General features: G+C 35.5%; 1 protein-coding gene across 1 annotated transcript in view; it reads left to right on the top strand.

Moving 5' to 3' along the window:
• The first annotated feature begins 6,932 nt into the window (after positions 1 to 6,932).
• The window catches only part of LOC144981127 (salivary peroxidase/catechol oxidase-like), a 69,919-nt gene continuing 54,074 nt past the window's right edge, over positions 6,933 to 22,777 (top strand). Inside the window, exon 1 of the mRNA XM_078929276.1 lies at positions 6,933 to 7,344. Coding sequence (XP_078785402.1) covers positions 7,237 to 7,344 — 108 coding nt within the window. The 5' untranslated portion in view covers positions 6,933 to 7,236. The remainder of the gene's footprint in view (positions 7,345 to 22,777) is intronic.

The raw sequence follows: 22,777 nt of genomic DNA, 5'->3' as shown, positions 1-22,777 counted from the left end.
TAAACATTTGAGTGTATCCATCTTAATGGGGACCTGTGCTTGTGTCTGGATGAGATAGTGTGCTCTTGGAATCTACGTTTCCTATTTGAACCAATTCCCCTTTCTGAACTTTCTGGGTGGGGTTCCTGACCTCCCATAGTGGACAGGGAGGTACTTGCCATGTCTTTTATCCCCCTGTCTGTTTTCCAATTGCTTTCTGTCTTTGTCTTGGAATGTTATTACTTGGTTTTGTCCTGGCCCTGGTCGGATACCCTGACTGGGAGGGAAACAGTCAAATGTACAGTTAGTTTTGGGAGATGAAATTTTTTTCCTTGTAAATCATCTCTCTGTTATGCACTGTATTATATTTCTTTATATTATATATGATTTGTAAAACATTTGAGTATATTGCTCTTAGTGGGAACCTGTACTTGTGACTGGATGAGACTTTTAGGTGATCTCAAACTTAGTACATTGATAGTGTGCTCTTGGAATCTACTCTGTTCCCTATTTGAACCATTCACCTTTATTTTACTTTTTCCTCCAGTCCTTTTAATTGTACATCTAGAACTTTTCAATTTTCACCCTTTTTACTCGCGCTGATATGACCTAAATGTGTTGCAAGCGCCGTAAAACCCTTAAAACAAACAATTACCCTTTGTCTTACCTTTTTTGGGTGCTTTAATTGTAAATCTACAATGTTTACTATCCCATTTTCTTCCTTTTTACTGGCGCTGATATGACCTTAATGTATTTCAAACGCCGCAAAACCCTTAAAGACAAAACAAACAAACTTGGAATCATGGGTTGCTATGCTGGGTGGGAATTTTTGACTTCCCATAGTGAGCAGGAGTTCACTTGCTGTGTCTTCTACCCCCTATATTCTGTTTTCGGAGTTGCTTTCTGTCTTTGTCTTGGAATGGGATTACATATCTACTTGCTTTTGTCCTGTTCCTTGGCTGACGGGGAAACTTCAAATGTATATTGTTAGTTTTGGAAAGTGGATTTTTTCTCTTGAAAATCATCTCTCTCTCTGTTATGTATTGTTATAATGTAAACATTTGAGTGTTTTCATATTCGTGGGATCCTGTGCTAGTGCATAGACGAAACTTTTAGATGATCCCAAACTAAGTATACGGACACTGATCGTACACTGCTTTTGGAATCTACGTCTATTTGAACCAGTCATCTTTGTCTCTCTTTTTCTAGGTAGTAGTAATAGTGGAAGAAGTAGTAGTAGTAGTAGTAGTAGTAGTAGTAGTAGTATCGTCTGGCTACACCTTCCAAATTCATTTCGTGAACCCAGCTTCGAAAGTCTTCCTCCGCCCTAAGGACTGTTTCATAGCCACCTTCAAGTTTAGTAACTAGACAGTGGAGGACGACGATGTGATCGCTCCGCTGGTCTCTGGAACTGCGTGACACTTCCGGCAGGCATCACTGTTCCCAAGTTTCCTTCTGCTCCTTAATTTCTTAACGTAAAACAGCGTTTGTTTTTTTTTGTTTTGTTTTTTTTGTTTGTTTTTGTATTGTTTTGTTTTTGTTTTGTTTTTTTGTTTGTTTGTTTGTTTGTTTTTTTTTTTTTGGGGGGGGGGGGGGGGTTGTTAGAATTCAATTTGATAACGAGGTAACTATTATTGATTCCCGACATGTCAACACCATGATGACGATACGAGTCCACCTCTGAGCGGCACATAGTTGATTCCTTGGGGGGGAAAAAAGAAAAAAATCTCTTTACAAACACTCTCTCACTGTACTCATGTGTAAACTGAGTACCTGGCCGATAACAGCGCTGTCTCTGTCGATAAAGAATTGCAATATCGCCTAACAGGCGTCATGTCTCGTCCTACATGTTAAGTGTTGTTGGCTAGTTAGTGACCCCTTGTAAAGCGCATTGAGCACGTTTTGTGGATATTGCGCTAAACAAAAGCTCAAGTTTTTTTTTTGATTTTTTAAATTCTTCTTGTTTCTATTTATCGACAAAAACAAAATTGTTACCTGTCAGGTACTCCTTATATTATAATTAGTATGCGCGTGTTAAGAAACTCACATTGCCACCCGGAAGTATAACGGACCAACACACACATAGCTTTGTGTAACTTTGAACGTTTATATTCTGGTTAATACAGTTTAGTGATAATTACTCATAAACGCGGATGACAAAAAGCAATAACAAAGACTCCGAGTGACGTCAACGTCGGTCTATCGATACACTTGAATATGATGAGAATACCATAAGGTCAACAAACACTCACAACACAAATCGTGGTCATTGTGTGTTGTTGACCTCATGACCCGCAGAAATCGCGAGAGTGACTCATAGTAACTGTAATATTTGATAACACACTTGTTTAAAAAACGAGTAGAGGATAGCGTCTATTGTTGTATTGATAAAACGAAGTTGACGTCACTCAGGTCTTTGTTATTGCTTTTTACCATCCGCGTTTTTGAGTAATTCCTACTAAATTATATTAACCAGACTATAAACTATAAACGTTTAAGGTTACACATAATTTTGCGTGTTGGTCCGTTATACTTCCGGATGGCAATGTAGTGAACTTCTTAGCCAAGCGCATAGTATATACAGTTTAGTGAGAATTACTCATAAAAGTCGATGGCAAGCAAAAATAACAAAGACCTGAGTGACGTCATCTTCGTCCTATCCACAGCGTCCCAACCGTAGACAGACGGAGGGTGACGTATCAGTCGGACCCTGGGTTCAAATCCCCATCAGTTCTGGCATTTCCCAACTCGTTTCATTTTCCACAGCGGGATCATCGAATTGTCCTGTGTCTGGCTGGATGGGTACTTTTAGGTAAGGTAAAAAATAAACACGTGTTTTCCTCTTAGTTGGGACCTGTGCTTGTGTCTGGATGAGACTTTTAGGTGATCTCAAACTAAGTACATTGGTGGTATGCTCTTGGAATCTACATCTGATCCCTATTTGTTCCCAGTTCCCCTATTATGTCTTACTTTTTCTTGGGTACTTTAATTGTAATTCTATAACTTTTTACTATCACATTTTCTTCCTTTTTACTGGCGCTGATATAACCTAAATGTGTTGCAAGCGCCGTAAAACCCTTAAAAACAAAACAAACAAAACAACATGGGTATATTTCTCGTGGAACCATCTGTTCCCTCTTTAACTTTAAACCAGCCCCCCTTTTGTCGTTTATTTATTTCTTTGGTACTTTTAACTTCCGATCTACAACTTTTCCTCTATCTTTATCATCTTCCTTTAGTCGTTTCTACTGATTTTCTTAGTAACCTCTTTGTTCTTTATGACAAATACTAGGGGGGCTTTGCGATTTTTGTTATTTTAGAGGTTTCGATGATATTACAGTTGACATCTTAGTGATGATGTTTACTTTTCTCTTCTTCTTCTAGGTTCCATGCCTTGTCCAGGCTTCCTCCCTGTCTCTTGCTTTTTCAAACAGCTCTTGGATTGTTAGGTTGGTGAAGCCCTTCAGTTGGACTATGAGTGTTTTTCTTTGTCTCCCCGGGTGCGTTTACCAGGTATTTTTCCACAACTTGCCAGGTATTCATTTTTATCTTTCCTTACTATGTGTCCGAAAAAGGATAGTTGTCGATCTTTACTTTTAAACTTACGTAATTCAACCGATTAATTGCTTTCAAACGTTAAATTAGTTTATTTTTAAACTTGAGATTTTACATAGCGCAATATCCACTAAACGATGGAAAATATAAGTATCACAGAGCCTCGTTTGTTTGTTCCTTCCGGTACAAAATAACCACTAAATAAATAGGATTAAATAGTCTGATGTCACGTCCGGCCAACAACCAGCAGCTTGGTTCTAAACTAAGAAAATTGGTACTTTTTTATTCTGTATGCTGGCTAGAACTTTTTCACATGCCATATGATCAGAATGTATAAAAGTCAAAACATGATAAGATTTATGTTTTTCTCCTCTGGATACACTTTTATGCTCGTTGGAGAAGTATTCCATAAGGGCGTCCGCCATTGTTCCGATAGTTTAGAACCATTTACTAAGTTAATGTGCGTCATTACGAGGGAAGTGACGTCACGACTGTTGAAGCCTATGCTTGGTATTAACGTATATATTTTTTTCGGCAGAGACTACAAGCATGGCTTCTCATTTTACACTTGATTGCAGTGAGAAAATGTGAATAATTATCCTTTTTTTTTAAAAAAAATTCAACTTTCTGCTGCATAGAGCAGGACTCGAACCAGAAACCCACTGGACCGAAAGCGAGTGTTATACCACTAGACCACAAACCGTTTCATTCCAGAATGACTTAATTGATTGCTTGATATTGATGCATGCGTTTAGCGAAAAAACTCACAACATTCGCCAGCCAGAAATAACGTTCCAACATACAAAATTGTGTAACCTTAAACGTTTAAAGTCTAATTGATAGAATTAAGTGAGAATTACTCATAAAAATGTCTAGCTAAAAACAATAACAAAGAACTGAGTGGCCTCACTTTCGTTCCATCTTCTTCTTCTTTCAGCTTATCCCGCATTTGGCAGGGTTACCATAATGAATGCCACATCCGTTCAGCGCATCATCTTCCTCCAGGCCCAGTTCTTTCATATCATCTTTTACCTTATCCCACCATCTAGTCTTTGGGCGTCCCTATCTTCCTCTTTCCCGGTATTTGTAAGGCCAATACTTTCCTTCCCACGTACTCCCGCTCTCGTCTTTTTACATGTCCGAACCATTTCAATCTATCTTCTCTCTGGGTGGAGTTCCTGACCTCCCATAGTGGGCAGGGGGGGGAGGGTACATACTGTGTTTTCTATCCCCTTATATCTGTTTTCCAACTTGCTTTCTGTCTTTGTCTTGGAATGAGATTACTTGGTTTTGTCCTGGCCCTGGCCGGAGTTCTCGCTGGGAGGGAAATAGTCAAATGCATAGTTATTGTTTTAGGAGATGATATTTTTTTCCTTGTAAATCATCTCTCTATTGTGTATTATTATATTTGTTATTTTGAATGTATAATGTAAGCATTTGAGTGTATTCCTCTTTGTTGGATTTTGTGCTTGTGTCCGGATGAGACTTATAGGTGATCTCAAACTAATTACATTGATGGTATGCTCTTCGAATCTACATCTGACCCCTATTTGTTCCCAGTTCCCCTATGTCTTACTTTTTCTTGGGTGCTTTAATTGTAATTCTAGAACTTTCTACTATCCCATTTGCTTCCTTTTTACTGGCGCTGATATAACCTTGATGTGTTGCAAGCGCCGTAAAACCCTTAATAACAAACAAAACAAGCAATCTATCTTCTCTCATCTTTCGTTCCATATATACATTAAAAATAATATAGTGCAGTTATCGATGCATGTCTTGTTACTACTATGAGCATCGCCAGTCTATCATTTTTAGATGGGACCGGGTACTTTTCTGCCGTACTTTGGAACATCCCATTTTTAAAATTTGGCCAGAAGGCTTCTCGAAGTCCCAGATGAGAGTAATTTCTGGCCAAATTTTGAAATTTGAGTTTTTTCCAGAGTACGGCATTTTTTGAGCCTATTTTAAAGCCTTTTATGAAGCGCAATATCCACTAAATGTGCTGAAAGCGCTTTTCAAGGGGTCCCTAGCCAACAGCAACACTTAACATGGAGAACGAGACATGACGCCTTATTGGCGATAATACAATTTTCTTTCCGACTTGGACAACCTTGTCAAGAGTCGCTTCCAAGGACTCAACTATGTGCCGAGCGAGACTCAAACCCAGGACCTTCCGATCCGAAAGCGAGTGTTATACCACAAGACCACATAGCCGCAGTTTTGTATTTGTGGGATTTAGGAAGTCTTTGTAAAGTCTTACTAGACTCCGACTAGATTGTCCGATGGACCGTAGCCATCGTTAACATCATATAGCCTGACACTTGAACCGTAGCCATCGTTAACATCATATAGCCGGACACTAGAACCGTAGCCATCGTTAACATCATATAGCCTGACACTAGAACCGTAGCCATCGTTAACATATAGCCGGACACTAGAACCGTAGCCATCGTTGAACTAATATAGCCTGACACAAGAACTCTCTAGGACTGGCAGTTTGACGTCATTTTTTAGGTTTGTGTAGCGTCTAGTGAGTTGTCGTTTGTAGAGCTCAAGGAAACAAGTTATTTCGTTGGTTGAACTGTTGCAAACAACTCACCATCTGTTTTCATTTGTGGCAAAAGACTGGCATTTTGACGTCATTTTTTGGTCAGCGTCAGGCTATAACTTTACGATGGCTACACTAGAACCCTCTATGACTTACAGTTTGACATCATATTTTAGTTTTGTGCAGTGTCTAGTGAGATGTCGTTAGTAGAGCTCAAGGAAACAAGGCATTTCATTCGTTGAACGTTTGAACACAACTGACGATTTGTTTTCTTTTGCGGCCAAAGACTTGTGACTCATTATAGTAGTATAATCACTTGTAAAAGTAATCACATTTGCTTCACTTCTATTGTTTATCATGGTGATTCCAGCCACTTGTCGAACTTAAATTTATTTTATCTTTTTACATTAAAACCGTATTATTATCATATCATCTTCTGTTGTGTTGCTTAATGACCTAGAAGTGTTGCTTACTCCGTGATTAACATGTTCTAGAATTGTTAAAATTGGATGCATTCCGATGCTGCTGCTGCTGCTGCTGCTGCTGATGATGATGATGATGATGATGATGATGATGATGATGATGATGATGATTGCAAAAAAAAAAAAAGAAGATATTTATTTGATTATTTTAGCATTGGGTGATCACCTCTCATCCCAATACTTATTCATTGTGCGTTATTTTTGTTTTTTTTTTTGTTTTTTTTTTGGTGTTTTTTTTTTTTTTTTTTTTTTTTTTTTTTTTTTTTTTTTTTTTTTTGTGGCAGTTGTCCGCCATATCCCCCCTCCTCCTATTTTGTTTTAATTTAATGAGCTTTTGTCACACAAAGAGGTCACAAAAACCATGGCCCGCATTTCAAGACGAATAAGTGCGAAGGGAAAGGAGGCCAACCGATTTTTGTTTTGTTTTGTTTTTGTTGTTTAATCAAACCGAAACCGCAGTTTGGAAACAAAAACTATAATATAACAACAGAGTAGGGTAAGGCGAGTGGTCGGTGTCGGTTGTTCTGAGGCTTAGTTTAAGGCTTGAGGTAGTGGTCCCCTCTTTGCTTTGCCGCGAGATCGGACTCGTGGGTGACTGTCTGCCTTATACCTGGAGCTGTGGGTTGGTGACGTCGGACAGCAGCCATTTTTATTCGATCTGTTGTGATTTTTATGTCAGAGACAGACAGACGATCAACCTGTCTGAGGGGACGAGACAGGTTAGGAGGAATGGCGGGTGTTGTCGATTTCCTTTGCTTTTCGGTTGCATGGTTTCTGCTGGTGAGTTCTATCTCTTCATTAATTAATCCTTAATATAGATATTATATATATATATATATATATATATATATATATATATGTGTGTGTGTGTGTGTGTGTGTGTGTGTGTGTGTGTGAATGTAGGTCCGAGAGTGCTCGATAACGTTGGTTGAGCATATAACACTAAATAAATTCACTCACGTATTTTTTGCCGAAAAAATCGTTTCTATGTCCTCCATTTCATCAGTCAGCTGATGAAATGGAGGGCGTAGAAACGATTGTTTCGGGAAAAAATACGTTAGTGAAGTTATATATATATATATATATATATATATATATATATATATATATATATATATATATATATAATATATATATCATTTATGGAGTTACTTTGAATTTGAACAGTGAATTTATGTTTAAAAACTAAAGTTATGAGGCTTTAGCTAATTATGTGTATTATTAAATCGGGGAGAATGACAATATTATTTGCGAAGAGTATGAAAAAATTATTACACTCTAAGAAGGTTGTTAATTTTCCGTATATTTACGGAATTTAGTATGTTATAAACCCTGAATATAATTTCCAATCACATGATAAACGGGAAATAAGTAAGTCCTTCGAGAGAGAAAAATAAAGAGCTTTTCTATAGCGCGATATCCACTAAACGTGCTCAAAGCGCTTTACAAGGGATCCCTGGTGAACAGCAACAATTAGGACGGGAGATGACGCCTGTTAGGCGATATTACAAATTTTTTTTTTGGGGGGGGGGGAACAGAAACAACGCTGTTAACGACCAGGTACTCATTTTACACCTGAGTACGGTGAGAGAATGTCAGTAAAGAGCCTTCTCCAAGGACTCAACGATGCGCCGAACGGGACTCGAACCCAGGACCGAGGCTCTTCTTAATTTGGATAAAGAGATATAAATATCTTAATAATAACTTCATTTATTATCCATTTATGGGAATTTATATTAGGCGATGTTGTCAGCATGACTGTCAGATAGAGTTTCCGTGGGCACGACCAGGTACAATAGGATTCAATAGTCTGATGTCACTTCCGCCCAGCAACGAGCAGCTTGGTTCTAAACAAAGAAATTCAATACTTTTTAATTCTTCATGCTGGCTAGAACTTTTTCACATGTCATGTGATCAGAATGTATAAAAGTCAAATCATGATCAGATTTATAATGTTTTTCTTTTTAAAAAAATACTATTATGCTCGTCGGAGAAGTATTTCATAAGGGAGTCCGCCATTGTTCCTTTAGTTAAGAACCAGTTACTAAGTTAATATACGTCATTACGAGGGAAATGACGTGACGACTGTTGAAGCTAAGAAGCTCACAACATTGTCATCCGGAAGTATAACGGACAACACACAAAACTGTGTGCAACCTTGAACGTTTATAGTCTGGTTAATACAGTTTAGTGAGATTACTCATAAACGCGGGTGGCAAAAAGCAATAACAAAGACCTGAGTGACGTCAACTTCATTCTATCTATACAGTTAACCATAGCGACTATTTTTTCTCTCTCCTTAAAAACTACGAATTCTTAAATTCCTAACCAGCCGTGTGTGCTACGAACAAAATTATTCATCCAAACGCAAACTGATTCTTAAAAAAACATCTCAGCAGAAATATATCCTATATATCCAGTAGATCCTTTTATCAAAATATTGAGCACTAATTTTTACATAGTTTTTGGTTTTATAATTTATATATATATATATATATATATATATATATATATATATATATATATATATATATATATATATAAGAACAATACATGACGCCTTGTTAGGCGATATTATAAATATTTTTCGACAGAGACAATGGTGTTAACGGCCAGGTACTCATTTTACACCTGAGTACGGTGAGATAATGTGGGTAAAGAGTCTTTTCCAAGGACTCAAATATGGGCCGAGCGAGGCTTGAACCCAGTACTTTCTGATCCGAAAGTGAGTGTCATACCACTAGACCACATAGCCGCGCCTAGATATTCATTATTAGTACTCAGAAGGACTACATACACATACACACTCCCAAGGATTTTGGGAACCAAAAGAGTGGAGGGTTTGACGTCACAACTTAGCAATGACTATCCCGCACAAATCTTTGGGCCTCTTTTTCGCTCACGAAGTGCCCGAATTCGCGTCAAAATATGGGACGAAGCCGTTTCGTATATGCTATTTTAAAAAAATTAATTACGACGCTGTTTATCGATGAATATGACTGAAAGTTGGCACACAGTTAGAAAAAATGTCATTTTAGATTATGTCAAGCGACAAAACTCGTGCAATTACCAGAAGACCGTTAAAAATAGATTTTTACTCTTTGGAGTAAAATATTTCTAAAACTACCGGGCTTGGAGGTTTTGTCGCTGACAAGGTAATACATGAACATTTCTTCTTTTTGGTTGTAAAATTTCATATGAATATGACGAGTACTTTTCCCGTATTTTACAAAACACGATCCTAATTTGCTCTTCAAGTTTCAATCTTTTAATCCACTTATTACGCAAGATACAACCAAAGGTCGAGAAATAATGCCGAAAAAGCGTCCCATATTTTTGCGTTTTTTTCCCTCTTTGCGGGTCATCCAAATAAATGACACCTTTAAAACTGTATAACTTGTTTATTTATGAATGGATTTTCAAAATTCAAAAACATTTTTACTCAGTGGAGATAGGGCTTGGATTTTAGACAAAAAATTTCCTCAAAAAGAGAAAAGAACGTTTTTCATAGTCATTGCTACACAACTTGTCTTCCCTATTCATTCATTGTCAAGCAAAGTCCTCTCTTTGGCTTGGAGTCTGAAGTCAACCAACCTTTTGTTTCGCTTTGCAAGAAATAATAGGTCATGCATTCAGTGATTTGGTGTCACTCGGTTCGAAGTTCTATCTTTGTAACCTTGGATTTTAATAAAGCATTTAACTCACTCAATCCTAGAGATTTTTGGTACTTTTTAAAATTGGAGAAAAAAAAATGAATTAAAATTGAGCATGTGCATAGATATTTTTATTCAACCAATATTAACATTTAAACATTAAAAACATTAAATAAGCTGTGACACTAAACGCCTATAATTTGTGTTTTTAAAAATGTAATAAATAGCCATAGGTTAAAAGTAACCTGGGTAAACAACGGATATAGCGTGGCCTTCGTAAAGTTATGGCCTGACACTGACCAAACAATGACGTCAAAATGCCAGTTTTTGCCACAAATGAAAAGAAATCGTGAGTTGTATTCAATAGTTCAAACAATGAAATAACTTGTTTCCATGAGCTCTACTAACGACAACTCACAAGGCGGTGCAAAAACCATATAATGACGTCAAACCATTTGGACTTCAGTATCAGGCTATAACATATTAAGAAATTTGGCCAGAAAACTCGACCTTCAAATGTCGATCGATTAAACTGACACTCGTCTTAGCAAAAACTTTAGAATCTTATTATTATTATTATTATTATTATTATTATTATTATTATTATTATTATTATTATTATTATCATTAATATTATTATTAATAATATTTTCATTATTATTATTATTATTATTATTATTATTATTATTATTATATTATTATTATTATTATTATTATTATTATTATTATTATTATTATTATTATTATTATTATTATTATTATTATTATTATATATTATTATTATTATTATTATTATTATATTATTATTATTATTATTATTATTATTATCATCATCATCCTCATCATCATTATTATTATTATTATTTTTAAAATTTTTAACTTTTATTTTTTTTATTATTGCTATTATTATTATCATCATCATCATCATCATCATCATCATCATCATCATCATCATCATCATCATCATCATCATCATCATATATATTATTATTATTATTATTATTATTATTATTATTATTATTATTATTATATTATTATTATTATTATTATTGTTTTATTATTATTATTATTATTATTATTATTATTATTATTATTATTATTATTATATATTATTATTATTATTATTATTATTATTATTATTATTATTATTATTATTATTATTATTATTATTACTACTATATATTATTATTATTATTATATTATTATTATTATTATTATTATTATTATTATTATTATTATTATTATTATTATTATTATTATTATTATTATTATTATTATTATTATTATTATCATCATCATCATCATCATCATTATTATTATTTTTTTTTAATTTTAAATTTTTATTTTTTTATTATTGCTATTATTATTATTATTATTATTATTATTATCATCATCATCATCATCATCATCATCATCATCATCATCATCATCATCATCATCATCATCATCATTATTATTATTATTATCATTATTATTATTATTATTATTATTATTATTATTATTACTATTATCATTATTATTATTATAAACATTATTATCATCATCATCATCCGATATATTAATCATGCGATTTCATTATTTATATTAAATTGCTCAAGTTCTCAGCGAATGCCAGTCGATGATGAAACAGTGAGAGAAAGAAAAACTGTACACAATTAATTGGTATTCCTGCCTTCAGCTTGACAAACCCTTAACTCACTCAATCCTAGAGATGTTTGCTAATTTTCAAAATTGGAAAAAATATGTATTAAAAACAAGCATGCACACGGATAGTTTTATTCAACTACCATTAACATTCAAAAACTAAAAACATTAGCTTTGATAATAAGCCTAAATACAATTTGTCTCAGAAACATGTAATAAATAGGCATGGGGTAAAAGTAACCCCGGGTATACTACGGATATAGTCGGTGTTAGAGTTGAATGAGTTAAAGAAAAAATAACCCTGTCCTCGCTTCAGTCTTGACATTTACTTAGCCTTTGTGTCTGTCGCATTATGTAGTCTTGTAGTTAAACAAGATAGAATACTCTCTTCACAGTAGATTGAACCTAGTTGGACACCATATTTGTAACCCTTCGCCTCAAAACGGTATTAAGACGGGTTGGTTAAGATGTAGAAAATTTAAATTATAGCCAGAAATATCAGACTTGTGTTGAGTTTGTATGTTTTGTTGGGGAGAATGGATACCGTATTTTCTTCTTCTTCTTCTTCTTCTTCGTCTTGTGGAAACCTCCAATATTGTCAAGGATCACTCCACAGTTTGTAGGGTTTTACATTTTAAACTTGCTAAAACTCTGCACATAATACTAATTTAAAATTAAAAAAAAAACACATAGATTAAAAAGTCACGTTGTGAACTATAGCAATCGCGTGAAGGGATTTTGGCAACCGTTTTCAGCCACTTCAGCTGGGAGGCTATTCCATAGTGCTAATGCCAACAATTTGTATTTTTGACCAGTTTTAACATTAAATTCGGCGTTTAAGCATCTGGTCCATTCCGACATAATAGGCTTTTAACGAAATCGGGCCGATCGAGACGTCGAACGCCGAACCCGAACGGATCTAGCCTTCTCACGTGACCATGAACGAGATCTGGAGTGAAGGCTCTCAAGCAATATGCAGCATCTGATCTAAGGTCACGTGATAGAGGATAGCTTGGGTTGCTGTTGGCTTCAGCTGACAAGAAACGGAGAAGGAAAGAATGGAGACTACCTCAGGCCTCACTCTACCATGTGTTAGGGGAGGAGCAAGGTCAGTGTCATTCAATAGTAGATAATTGTGCATGTGGCGCTCTACCCTAGATACGGAGAGAAAATTATAAATTGATTACGGGGGAAGGTTGGGGAGGGGGGGGGGAGGGAGGGAGGAGGGTTTGACCCACAAACGACCGAGGTGTTGGGCTTCGGGAAGACCATGATACGACGTCAAAGAGAAAAGGCCGCTGGTAACTTGGATGGTGGAAATGGTTGGGGGGTGGGGGTAGTGACAATCAGCATGGTATGTATACATTAACATTAATTTTATAGTCAATAGATGACCAGGGATGTGTATTGTTTGTGTATTGTTTGTATATGTTTGTGTGTGTGTGTATGTGTGCGTGTGTATGCGTGCGTGTGTGTGAAAGGGATTACACAAAAGCACCTTTCTCTGTACCTTCCAAATGATTACGTATACGATAAATTTGAAAACCATATTGTTTGAATCAGCTTGCAAAAAGGAGAACATTTATCTTTGTTTCACAAAAATAGGCTTAGAAATAACATTTTATTCTAGTAGATTGATTTTGAAAAAAATATGGTTCAAATTTTTGAATTTAATGATAATTTCTTTATTTTCCGATCGATTTTCTTGATTTATATCTCATTTTTCAATTCTCAATGCGACGAGCACACTGGTGTATCTCGTGTGATTCAAAATCTTTTAAAACACTAATTGCGTTGTTTTTAATATATATATATATATATATATATATATATATATAATATATATATATAATATATATATATATATATATATATATATATGAGAGTCCTGCCTCACTAATTAAACTCCTGAGCGTTGAGATGGTGAGACAACTATTATATACAAGACCTTGCAGTCGAGTCGGCAGGCTTTTGGGTTACACAACCTCTATTTACCCATCGGTCAACGGTACTTTTTGATATATACAACACTCACCGCCTTTACGCAAAGCCGCCTGTCCATAAATCAAGAGATGATCTCAAAACTATTCGCAAGCGAGCTGTCAAACGAGCAATCGATGATTGGATAAGAATCTCAAGATCTCGTATAATAAGGTACGTTTTGGAGAGGTGATATCCTCCCACCCGTCATCGGACAAACTTTCATTGCGTTATATCATCTAATCCGCCTCCTCTTTCTATTCCGGAGTGACGAGATTAGACGAGAGGACGCGAGAAAAAATTAATCACGTGTTCGGTCAGTCGATCGTTCGGGCTGCTTCGGCGTCCAACTATAACTTGGTAATGCCGTTTTGAGACGATGGGTCAAATTTGTTGTCTGAATTTCAGTTGTTTAATTTCATATTTTTGTTGTGTTGTCCAATGATTGTGTATCTAAATATCAGAATAAACCAGGGCTCTCAGACGGCACATTACTGATGCAACTCATCATGATCCATCGTGGCTTGTACTCTTGAGTACGTTGCCGGTCAGCTGTCTCCACGAATCACGATCCTCTGCGGTGTGCATGAAATCTGCGTTGCTTTTTAAGTCACATTTGGCCATTCTTAGGTTATTTAGATAAGTCATACTTTGTCTTTCTTTGGTTCTCTTACTTTCGATCATCCCAGATGATACCAACTTTTCTATTCCGTCTCTTCTCCAGTAGTAGTAGTAGTAGTAGTAGTAGTAGTAGTAGTAGTAGTAGTAGTAGTAGTAGTAGTAGTAGCAGCAGTAGTAGTAGTAGTAGTAGTAGTAGTAATAGTAGTAGTAGTAGTAGTAGTAGTAGTAGTAGTAGTAGTAATAGTGTTCTGAGAAACAAACTATTCCATCGATCACACTATTAAACACACATTCACGGTTCACTCTATTTCAGTGGTTCTGGCCTGGCGTTGGGACGGAACAATCTATTAATTTGGTCAATGTCAGGTTTATAGTTTAAGAAGGCGACGCTTTGAGAGCTGAGCTGTGTAAAAAAAAAAAAAAAATCAAAGTGAACTCCAGCAATGAAGGAGTGTGTTATGGTGAAAATTAATCACCTCTCTGGCTTTCCAAAAACAACTGGCTACATAATTTGAGTAACTTCTATCGCACATTTAATTCAAAACATTTCCCGTGTATGTAAATAATACAAACATTGTTTCCCGTTTCTCTGTGTACAAACTAAAGCCGCGCGACTACGAATGTTATGTCAATGCCAAGGTAAAGATCATAGATATACGTTAAGGTTGTAATGATACGTTAAGATCACAGGTCACCTGTGAACAAAGTTGACACGACGATGGTTAAGTTAATGAATGAAGTCTGAAGACACGCGCTACGTTTAACTCACTCAATCCTAGAGATTTTTTTGCTACTTTTCAAAATTGGAAACAAATGTATTAAAAAATGAGCATTTACAGAGATAGTTATTCAGCTATCTACCATTAACATGTAAAAATTAGGAACAATAATTTGTGTCAGAAAAATGTAATAAATAGGCATGGGGTAAAAGTAACCCAGGGTACTCGTGGCCTTCGTGGCCTGATACTGACCAAAAAATGACGTCACAATGCCAGTCGTTTGCCACAAAAGAAAACAAATCGTGAGTTGTATTCAATAGTTCAACCAATGAAATGACTTGTTTCCATGAGCTCTACTAACGACAACGCAATAAGCGGTACAAAAATGAAATAATGACGTCAAACCGACAGTCCTTTTGGATTTCAGTGTCAGGCTATAACATAACGATGGCGACGGTGTACTACGGACATAGTCGGTGTTAGGGTTGAATGAGTGAATATAAATAACAAGTTAACTGTTACGTTCCCAACCTAAAACGATCGACCAAAGACTTGAAGGAAAACGAAGAGCTGTGTTCAGAGTCTTAGGGGTATTCTTTTTCTTCCACGTCGTTGATCGGTCGTTGTAGGTTTGGACCGTTTTCGTTAACTTGCTTCTATGATGCAGCACATTTTCCCATTTTGGTCAGAATTCTTTAATTCAAAGTACGTAAACAACAACAACAACTACTACTACTACTACTACTACTACTACTACTACTACTACTACTACTACTACTACTACTACTACTACTACTGCTGCTGCTGCTGCTGCTGCTACTACTACTACTACTACTACTACTACTACTACTACTACTACTACTACTAATACTACTACTACTACTACTACTACTACTACTACTACTACTACTACTACTACTGCTGCTGCTGCTGCTGCTGCTACTACTAACTACTACTACTACTACTACTACTACTACTACTACTACTAATACTACTACACTACTACTGCTGCTGCTCTGCTACTACTACATACTACTACTACTACTACTACTACTACTACTACTACTACTACTACTACTACTACTACTACTACTACTACTACTACTACTACTACTACTACTACTACTACATACTACTACTACTACTACTACTACTACTACTACTACTACTACTACTACTACTACTACTACTACTACTTACTACTACTACTACTACTACTACTAACTACTACTACTACTACTACACTACTACTACTACTACTACTACTACTACTACTACTACTACTACTACTACTACTACTACTACTACTACTACTACTACTACTACTACTACTACTACTACTACTACTACTACTACTACTACTACTACTACTACTACTACTACTACTACTACTACTACTACTACTACTACTACTACTACACTACTACTACTACTACTACTACTACTACTACTACTACTACTACTACTACTACTACTACTACTACTACTACTACTACTACACTACTACTACTACTACTACTACTACTACTACGACTACGATACTACTACTACTACTACTACTACTACTACTACTACTACTACTTCTACTACTACTACTACTACTACTACTACTACTACTACTACTACTACTACTACTACTACTACTACTACTACTACTACTACTACCACCCCTACGTTTAAGGTTCCGCATAGTTTGTTGGTACGTTATATCCGGCTGGCGGATGTTGTGAGTGCTCTTCAAACCAGTAACTGAGCTATCACGCCTCTTGATCTTGGTTCAGTTTCTTGTTTTCTTTTTTTTTTTTTTTTCCCATCTTTTACCGACTCTCCAATCCTGAGGGATAAAAGTGTGCTTTGAACAACATTATGTATAACCAAAAAAAAAAAATATATATATATATATGTATATGTAACAAAAATTATAAAAGAAAAAACAAACAAACAAAAAGACAAAAACAAAAAAATAAAATAAAATAAAAACAACATACAAAATTGATTAAAAAGTACAAAACAAACCCATACCAACCAACAACCCCTACCTCCCCCCCCCCCCCCCTTCCCACCCTCCCGAAATATCCACCTCACGGTTAATAATTATCCATGCAATCCAGAATCCAGTCGATTCCACACACACACACACACACACATTTTGTGGTTTGTAAATCCATTTGCATGACATATGCGACCCGTCACCGTAAAGCGGTATTGTTTGGGGCTGATGAATATGGAAATTAATTTATAGCCCAAAAAGAAAACAAGAAAAAGTTGATGTCTAGGATTAATTCCTATGCGTTACTGCTGGGGACAGTGAAAATTTTTTTTTACACTACGAAACAATAAAATATTAGTTAGTTTTGTTTATATATTTATGTTCATGCTTTAACATTAATGTATTCTTTGGCGTCCTTTTTATTACGATTAAACATCAGATTCAAGAGGTATGGGAAATGTTATATATTATATTATTAGTCATTTTAACAAACACACCAACCTATGTGTATCGGATACCCGTAATAATCATGATCTACATGAGAAAATATATTGAGAAATAACTAAAGACTTCTTTGGTTAGCCAAAAAGAAAACAAAAGAAAATAAATAAGCAGCACCCTTCCAAAAGAAATAAATAATAAAGAAATGAAAAGAAATAGCCCCCGTCCCCCAAGCCCCCCCCCCCCAAAAAAAAAAAAAAAGAAGAAAGAAAACAAAAAAAACAACTAAAAGCAACACACAGTCACCCCCCCCCCCCTTTCCCCGAAAACGCAAACAAAATGAAAAGCAAACAAATTCTTTTCTTTTTTTTTTTTTAATTCACACATCCTCTCCCACCCCCACCCTTAACGTCAACCCGAAAATAAAAAAAAACAAAAACTAACTGAAATATCCATACAAAGATTAAGAAAATAAAAGCGAAACCAATCAGTACCGAATGTCGCTTCTCTCGCAGTCTGTTCATATTATATATGACGTCATCATTTTGTGGGTATCTTCCGCTCGTACGAAGGAATTCGATCTCTGTCATAGGTGGTGCATTTATGTCATTTGAAATATTTGCGGCACAATAAAATTTTAATATAAAAATAATATTAATAAAAATCCCACAATTTATAACGTTGTGTCGGTTTATGTTATTGACCTCTTTTCTTTCTTTTTTTTTTTTTTTTTTTTTTTTGCCTATTGCTTGGTTTAAACTCCCGTTCCCAGCCCTCTACCCAACTCTTAAGTCAATATTTATGGGAGACTTTTAAAATGAAGAATAAAGTGACGATAGAGAGGACGAAGGGGGGAATAATAATTGTTGCTGTTTTGTTTCGTTGAACGGGCCCGACTAATCTATTTTAGTGGTTAACTATCCAGGATTGTCTTAAATTATGAACGTAAAACATTTAAAAAGTTGTTGACACGATGTATTTTCATAGCCAGAGTCTTTGATTTCTGAAGATTTTTCGTTTTGAATTTTTATACCTGTTTGATTATGTATCATATACATATTAAATTCACCCATATTTTCTGAATTTTATATTTTCGGCCAGTGATTCCACCAAACTAGTTGTCCCTCGAATACGGAAAAATGCTGGAATGAGATCCTTTTCTCATTTCTGACCCTCTGTTTGGAACGCCGTACCACAGAGCATTCGTGAAAAAGAATCTTTGTCTATTTTTAAACGTTCGCTTAAAACATATCTGTTTCGTCTTTAGTAGATGTTATGAGAAGCAAGATAGGTCTGTCTGGTTTCTATTGGGAGCTGTGTGTCTGTGTGTGTGTGTGTGTGTGTGTGTGTGTGTGCTTGTGTGTTTGTGAATGAGTATGTGTCAGCCAAAGTAATTTGTAATTTAAGCGCTTAGAGTCTGGTGTCTCGGAGTTATAGCGCTATATAAGTTTTCAACATTATTATTATTATTATTATTATTATTATTTATTATTATTATTATTATTATTATTATTATTATTATTATTATTATTATTATTATTATCATTATTATATTTACTTATTTACAGATTATAAACGTTTAAGGTTGTACCGTATTGTATAGTTGTCGGTACGTTATATCCGGCTGGTGGATGTTGTGAGTGTTTTACTTAATTGCATATTATAATCAATAACAGGAAATGGAATTCTTTTCATTTATTTTTTATTTTCTTTCCTTTTTTTATTGACAAAAACAATATTTTCTTTGTTCGTTTGTTTGTCTGTTTGCCTACTTTCAATAATTCTCACAAGTTCGTAACACTGTGCATTTTAAAATTAATCTTTCATAACGTTGTCGTTCACAACCAACTAACGCAAAATATTTTTTTTTATCACTCAGACATAATAGCAATAAAATTCTTGCGATACATAGATAATTTCTTCAGCAAAAGATTGTTCATTTTCTTTAAATTTTGTGATGAACAAAAGAAAATTGAATAAGATAAATGCTGGTTGTATCGTAACGAATGTGACGATTTTCCTGTCGTTGGTAACGAGAGGGTTAAACTCCTACCATTATCTCCCTTATTTTTCCGCGTTCTATTTTTTTTTAAACAACAAGATATTATTATTGATAAGCGCTTCTTGTGTTTTTAATGTTTACTATGAGCTCTAGCTAAAAAACAAACAAACCCAGACCATTCGAATATATATCATTTTATCATCCCCACTCCTCGGAACAAATTTTCGAATTTTCGTATGAAACTTGACGAATATTTCAGAATAATTATAAAAAGACGAAAATATGAAAAACAAAATTCAAGCCACGTTTTGGTTTGCTGCTCTATCAGAAAGTATGTCCGTGTACCCCCCCCCCCCCCCAACCCGTCCTTCCTCTTCTCCTCTCCCCGTCCGGTTCTCCCCTCAACGTTACAACATTTCTTGGGAAAATGTTCGAATGATAAAAAAAAAAAAAAAAGAAAATATGCAAAAGTGAGAAAAAAAAAAGAGAGAAAAAAAGTCACGTGTCACCCGAGTCACGTTTCGGAGTCCTTCGTCTAATTATATTTTTTATTTATTTCCTTGTCGCTTCTCTTTCAAATTATCCCGAGGGAAAAATAAACTCTCAAATGATAATTATTTTTTTTTCTTCCAAAAGCAGCAAAGACAGGAGATTGAAATGAACACACGGAAAAGTCAATAGGGAATGAGAATAGCGGAAGAGTAGCATCCCTTGATTGGACGTCACCTTACAGAGAGAACGTCAATTTGGTTTGGAAGTGTCTCAAGCCGCTTTCACAGGAAAGCGAGGCCGAAAGACGTATGCGCACAACCAACATGACATTATCTCTCTAATAACTTTTCCGCCGGTGACGTTACAAACTATAGGTGACGTCCAATCAAGGGACGCTACTCTTCCGCTAATCTCATTCCCTATATTTCGGGATTTTCAACTAAATAAGGAATATATTATTCTTGTAGCCCCTCATGCAAATTTTCCTTGGGGGGGGGGGGGGGGGGAACCCCAAAACAAGAAAAAAAGAATTGGAGATTATTGAGAAACAAAAGGAAAAGTCAATATTTCGGGATTTTCAAGTAAATAATAAAGAATATTACTCGTGGCCCTTCATGCAAATTTTCCTTGGGAAAAAAAAACAAACGACAAATTAAGAATTGGAGATTGAGAAACAAAAGGGAAAGTCAATATTTCGGGATTTTCAAGTAAATCATAAAGAATATATACTTGTGGCCCCTCGTGCAAATTTTCCTTGGGGATAAAAAAAAAAAAAAAACAACGACAAAAAAAAACAGAAACAAAAACAAATAAAGATGAGAGATTGCGACAAAAAAAGGCAAAGTCATGTATCTGTCTATTCAATAGTCGTCATAGCCTAGTTCTGGCTGGGCTATGAATACATAAAGAATCGCCTATAACTTTTACGGGATCTTCACTGCAATGCGAAGGAAAGGCTTCTTCGCTATTAGAGGTTTTATTGAGAAAAACGGCGGTATTAAAACTTTATGAAAGGCGAATCGATGGAAGAAAGCGGCCCTTCCCGCGTGCCCCATTTGGAGGACTTGGCTATGATTTTGTAACAAAATTTAATTATGCTGAAGTTATATATTTTTATATTGATTCTAATTTTACATTGGTTTGCATGTCCTATCCACACGTTGACTGTACAACATTCTTATAGATAGTATGCAGATGACGTCACTCAGGCCTTTGTTATTGTTTTTGCCATCCGCGTTTGTGAGTTGTTCTCACTAAACTGTATTAACCAGACTATAAAAGTTCATGGTTACACAGAGTTTGTGTGTTGGTCCGTTATACTTCCGGATGGCAATGTTGGGAACTCCTTGGCCAAGCGCATTCTATCTATAGATAGAATGCGCTTGGCTAATAAGTTCACAACATTGCCATCCGGAAGTATAACGGACCAACACACAAAACTCTGTGTAACCATGAACTTTTATAGTCCGGATAATACAGTTCAGTGAGAATTACTCATAAACGCGGATGGCAAAAAACAATAACAAAGACCTGAGTGATGTCAACTTCGAACTATCTATAATGTTGTTGTATCCTAATATTCATGTTTTCTGGGGTATTTTTTCTATATAGATAGTTCGAAGTTGACGTCACTCTGGACTTTGTTATGGTTTTTTTTTTATCCATCCGCGTTTATGAGTAATTCTCACTAAACTGTATTAACCAGACTATAAACGTTTAAGGTTACACACAGTTTTGTGTGTTGGTCCGTTATACTTCCGGATGGCAATGCTATGAGCTTCTTGTCTTAGCCAAGCACATTCTATCTATTGGTTTGCGTTTGAAATAATATAATACGCATGAGTGGAAACAAACTAATTTTGTTGTGTACTTATAATCAACGTTTGATTTCCTTTCAATATGGTAAGGATTCTATTACCCGATTTACTTTAAATAAATATTAAAATGTTCTGGAGAGCATATTCTTTCAGAAAATACAAATCCAAAATTTTCACCTTCCGACTGATTACGTCATGCACTGATACGCCACTGATTTTACTTTGTTTTGAAATGATTACTTGGATTTGCCCAGGTCATGACTTTGATCCTTCGCCTTTCTAGAACTGAAACTAACATTTTTCAAAAAGTGCGTTATGCGCCATAGGGAAGCCATTTGTTCGGCTATGTGGTCTTGTGGTATGACACTCGCTTTCGGATCGGAAGGTTCTGGGTTCGAGCCTCGCTCGACGCATAGTTGAGCCCTTGGAAACGAATCTTTACTCATATTCTCTCACCGTACTCAGGTGTAATATGAGTACCTGTTCGTTAACAGCGATGTCTCTGTCCGAAAAAAAAATGTAATTTCGCCTAACAGGCGTCATGTCTCGTTCTACATGTTAAGTATTGCTGTTGGCTAGGGACCCTTTAAAAAGCGCCTGAGTGGATATTGCGCTATATAAAAGTTCAAGTTAAGTTAAGAGAACTCGTGACATCACACCTTCTACTCCAAAATTCTTGGAAGTTTGTACATATTGGGTCCCTCAGAGGACTAATAAAATGAATAGGCTACATACATATTGATTCATGAGGTGCCAAAACTATTTTATTAGCAGAATGTATAGACAGATTCTTAGGAGTACTGGCCGTAAAAGAGCACGGATTTTGTGATCTTTATTGACGACCAGCATTTAAT

Source organism: Berghia stephanieae, chromosome 10, assembly GCF_034508935.2.
Source record: "Berghia stephanieae isolate SIO BIC M18660-M18661 chromosome 10, UCSD_Bste_1.3, whole genome shotgun sequence".
NCBI classification, from domain to species: Eukaryota; Metazoa; Mollusca; class Gastropoda; order Nudibranchia; family Aeolidiidae; genus Berghia; species Berghia stephanieae.
Note: the sequence above shows the minus strand (reverse complement) of the source record. Positions and strands in the feature narration are given on the sequence as shown.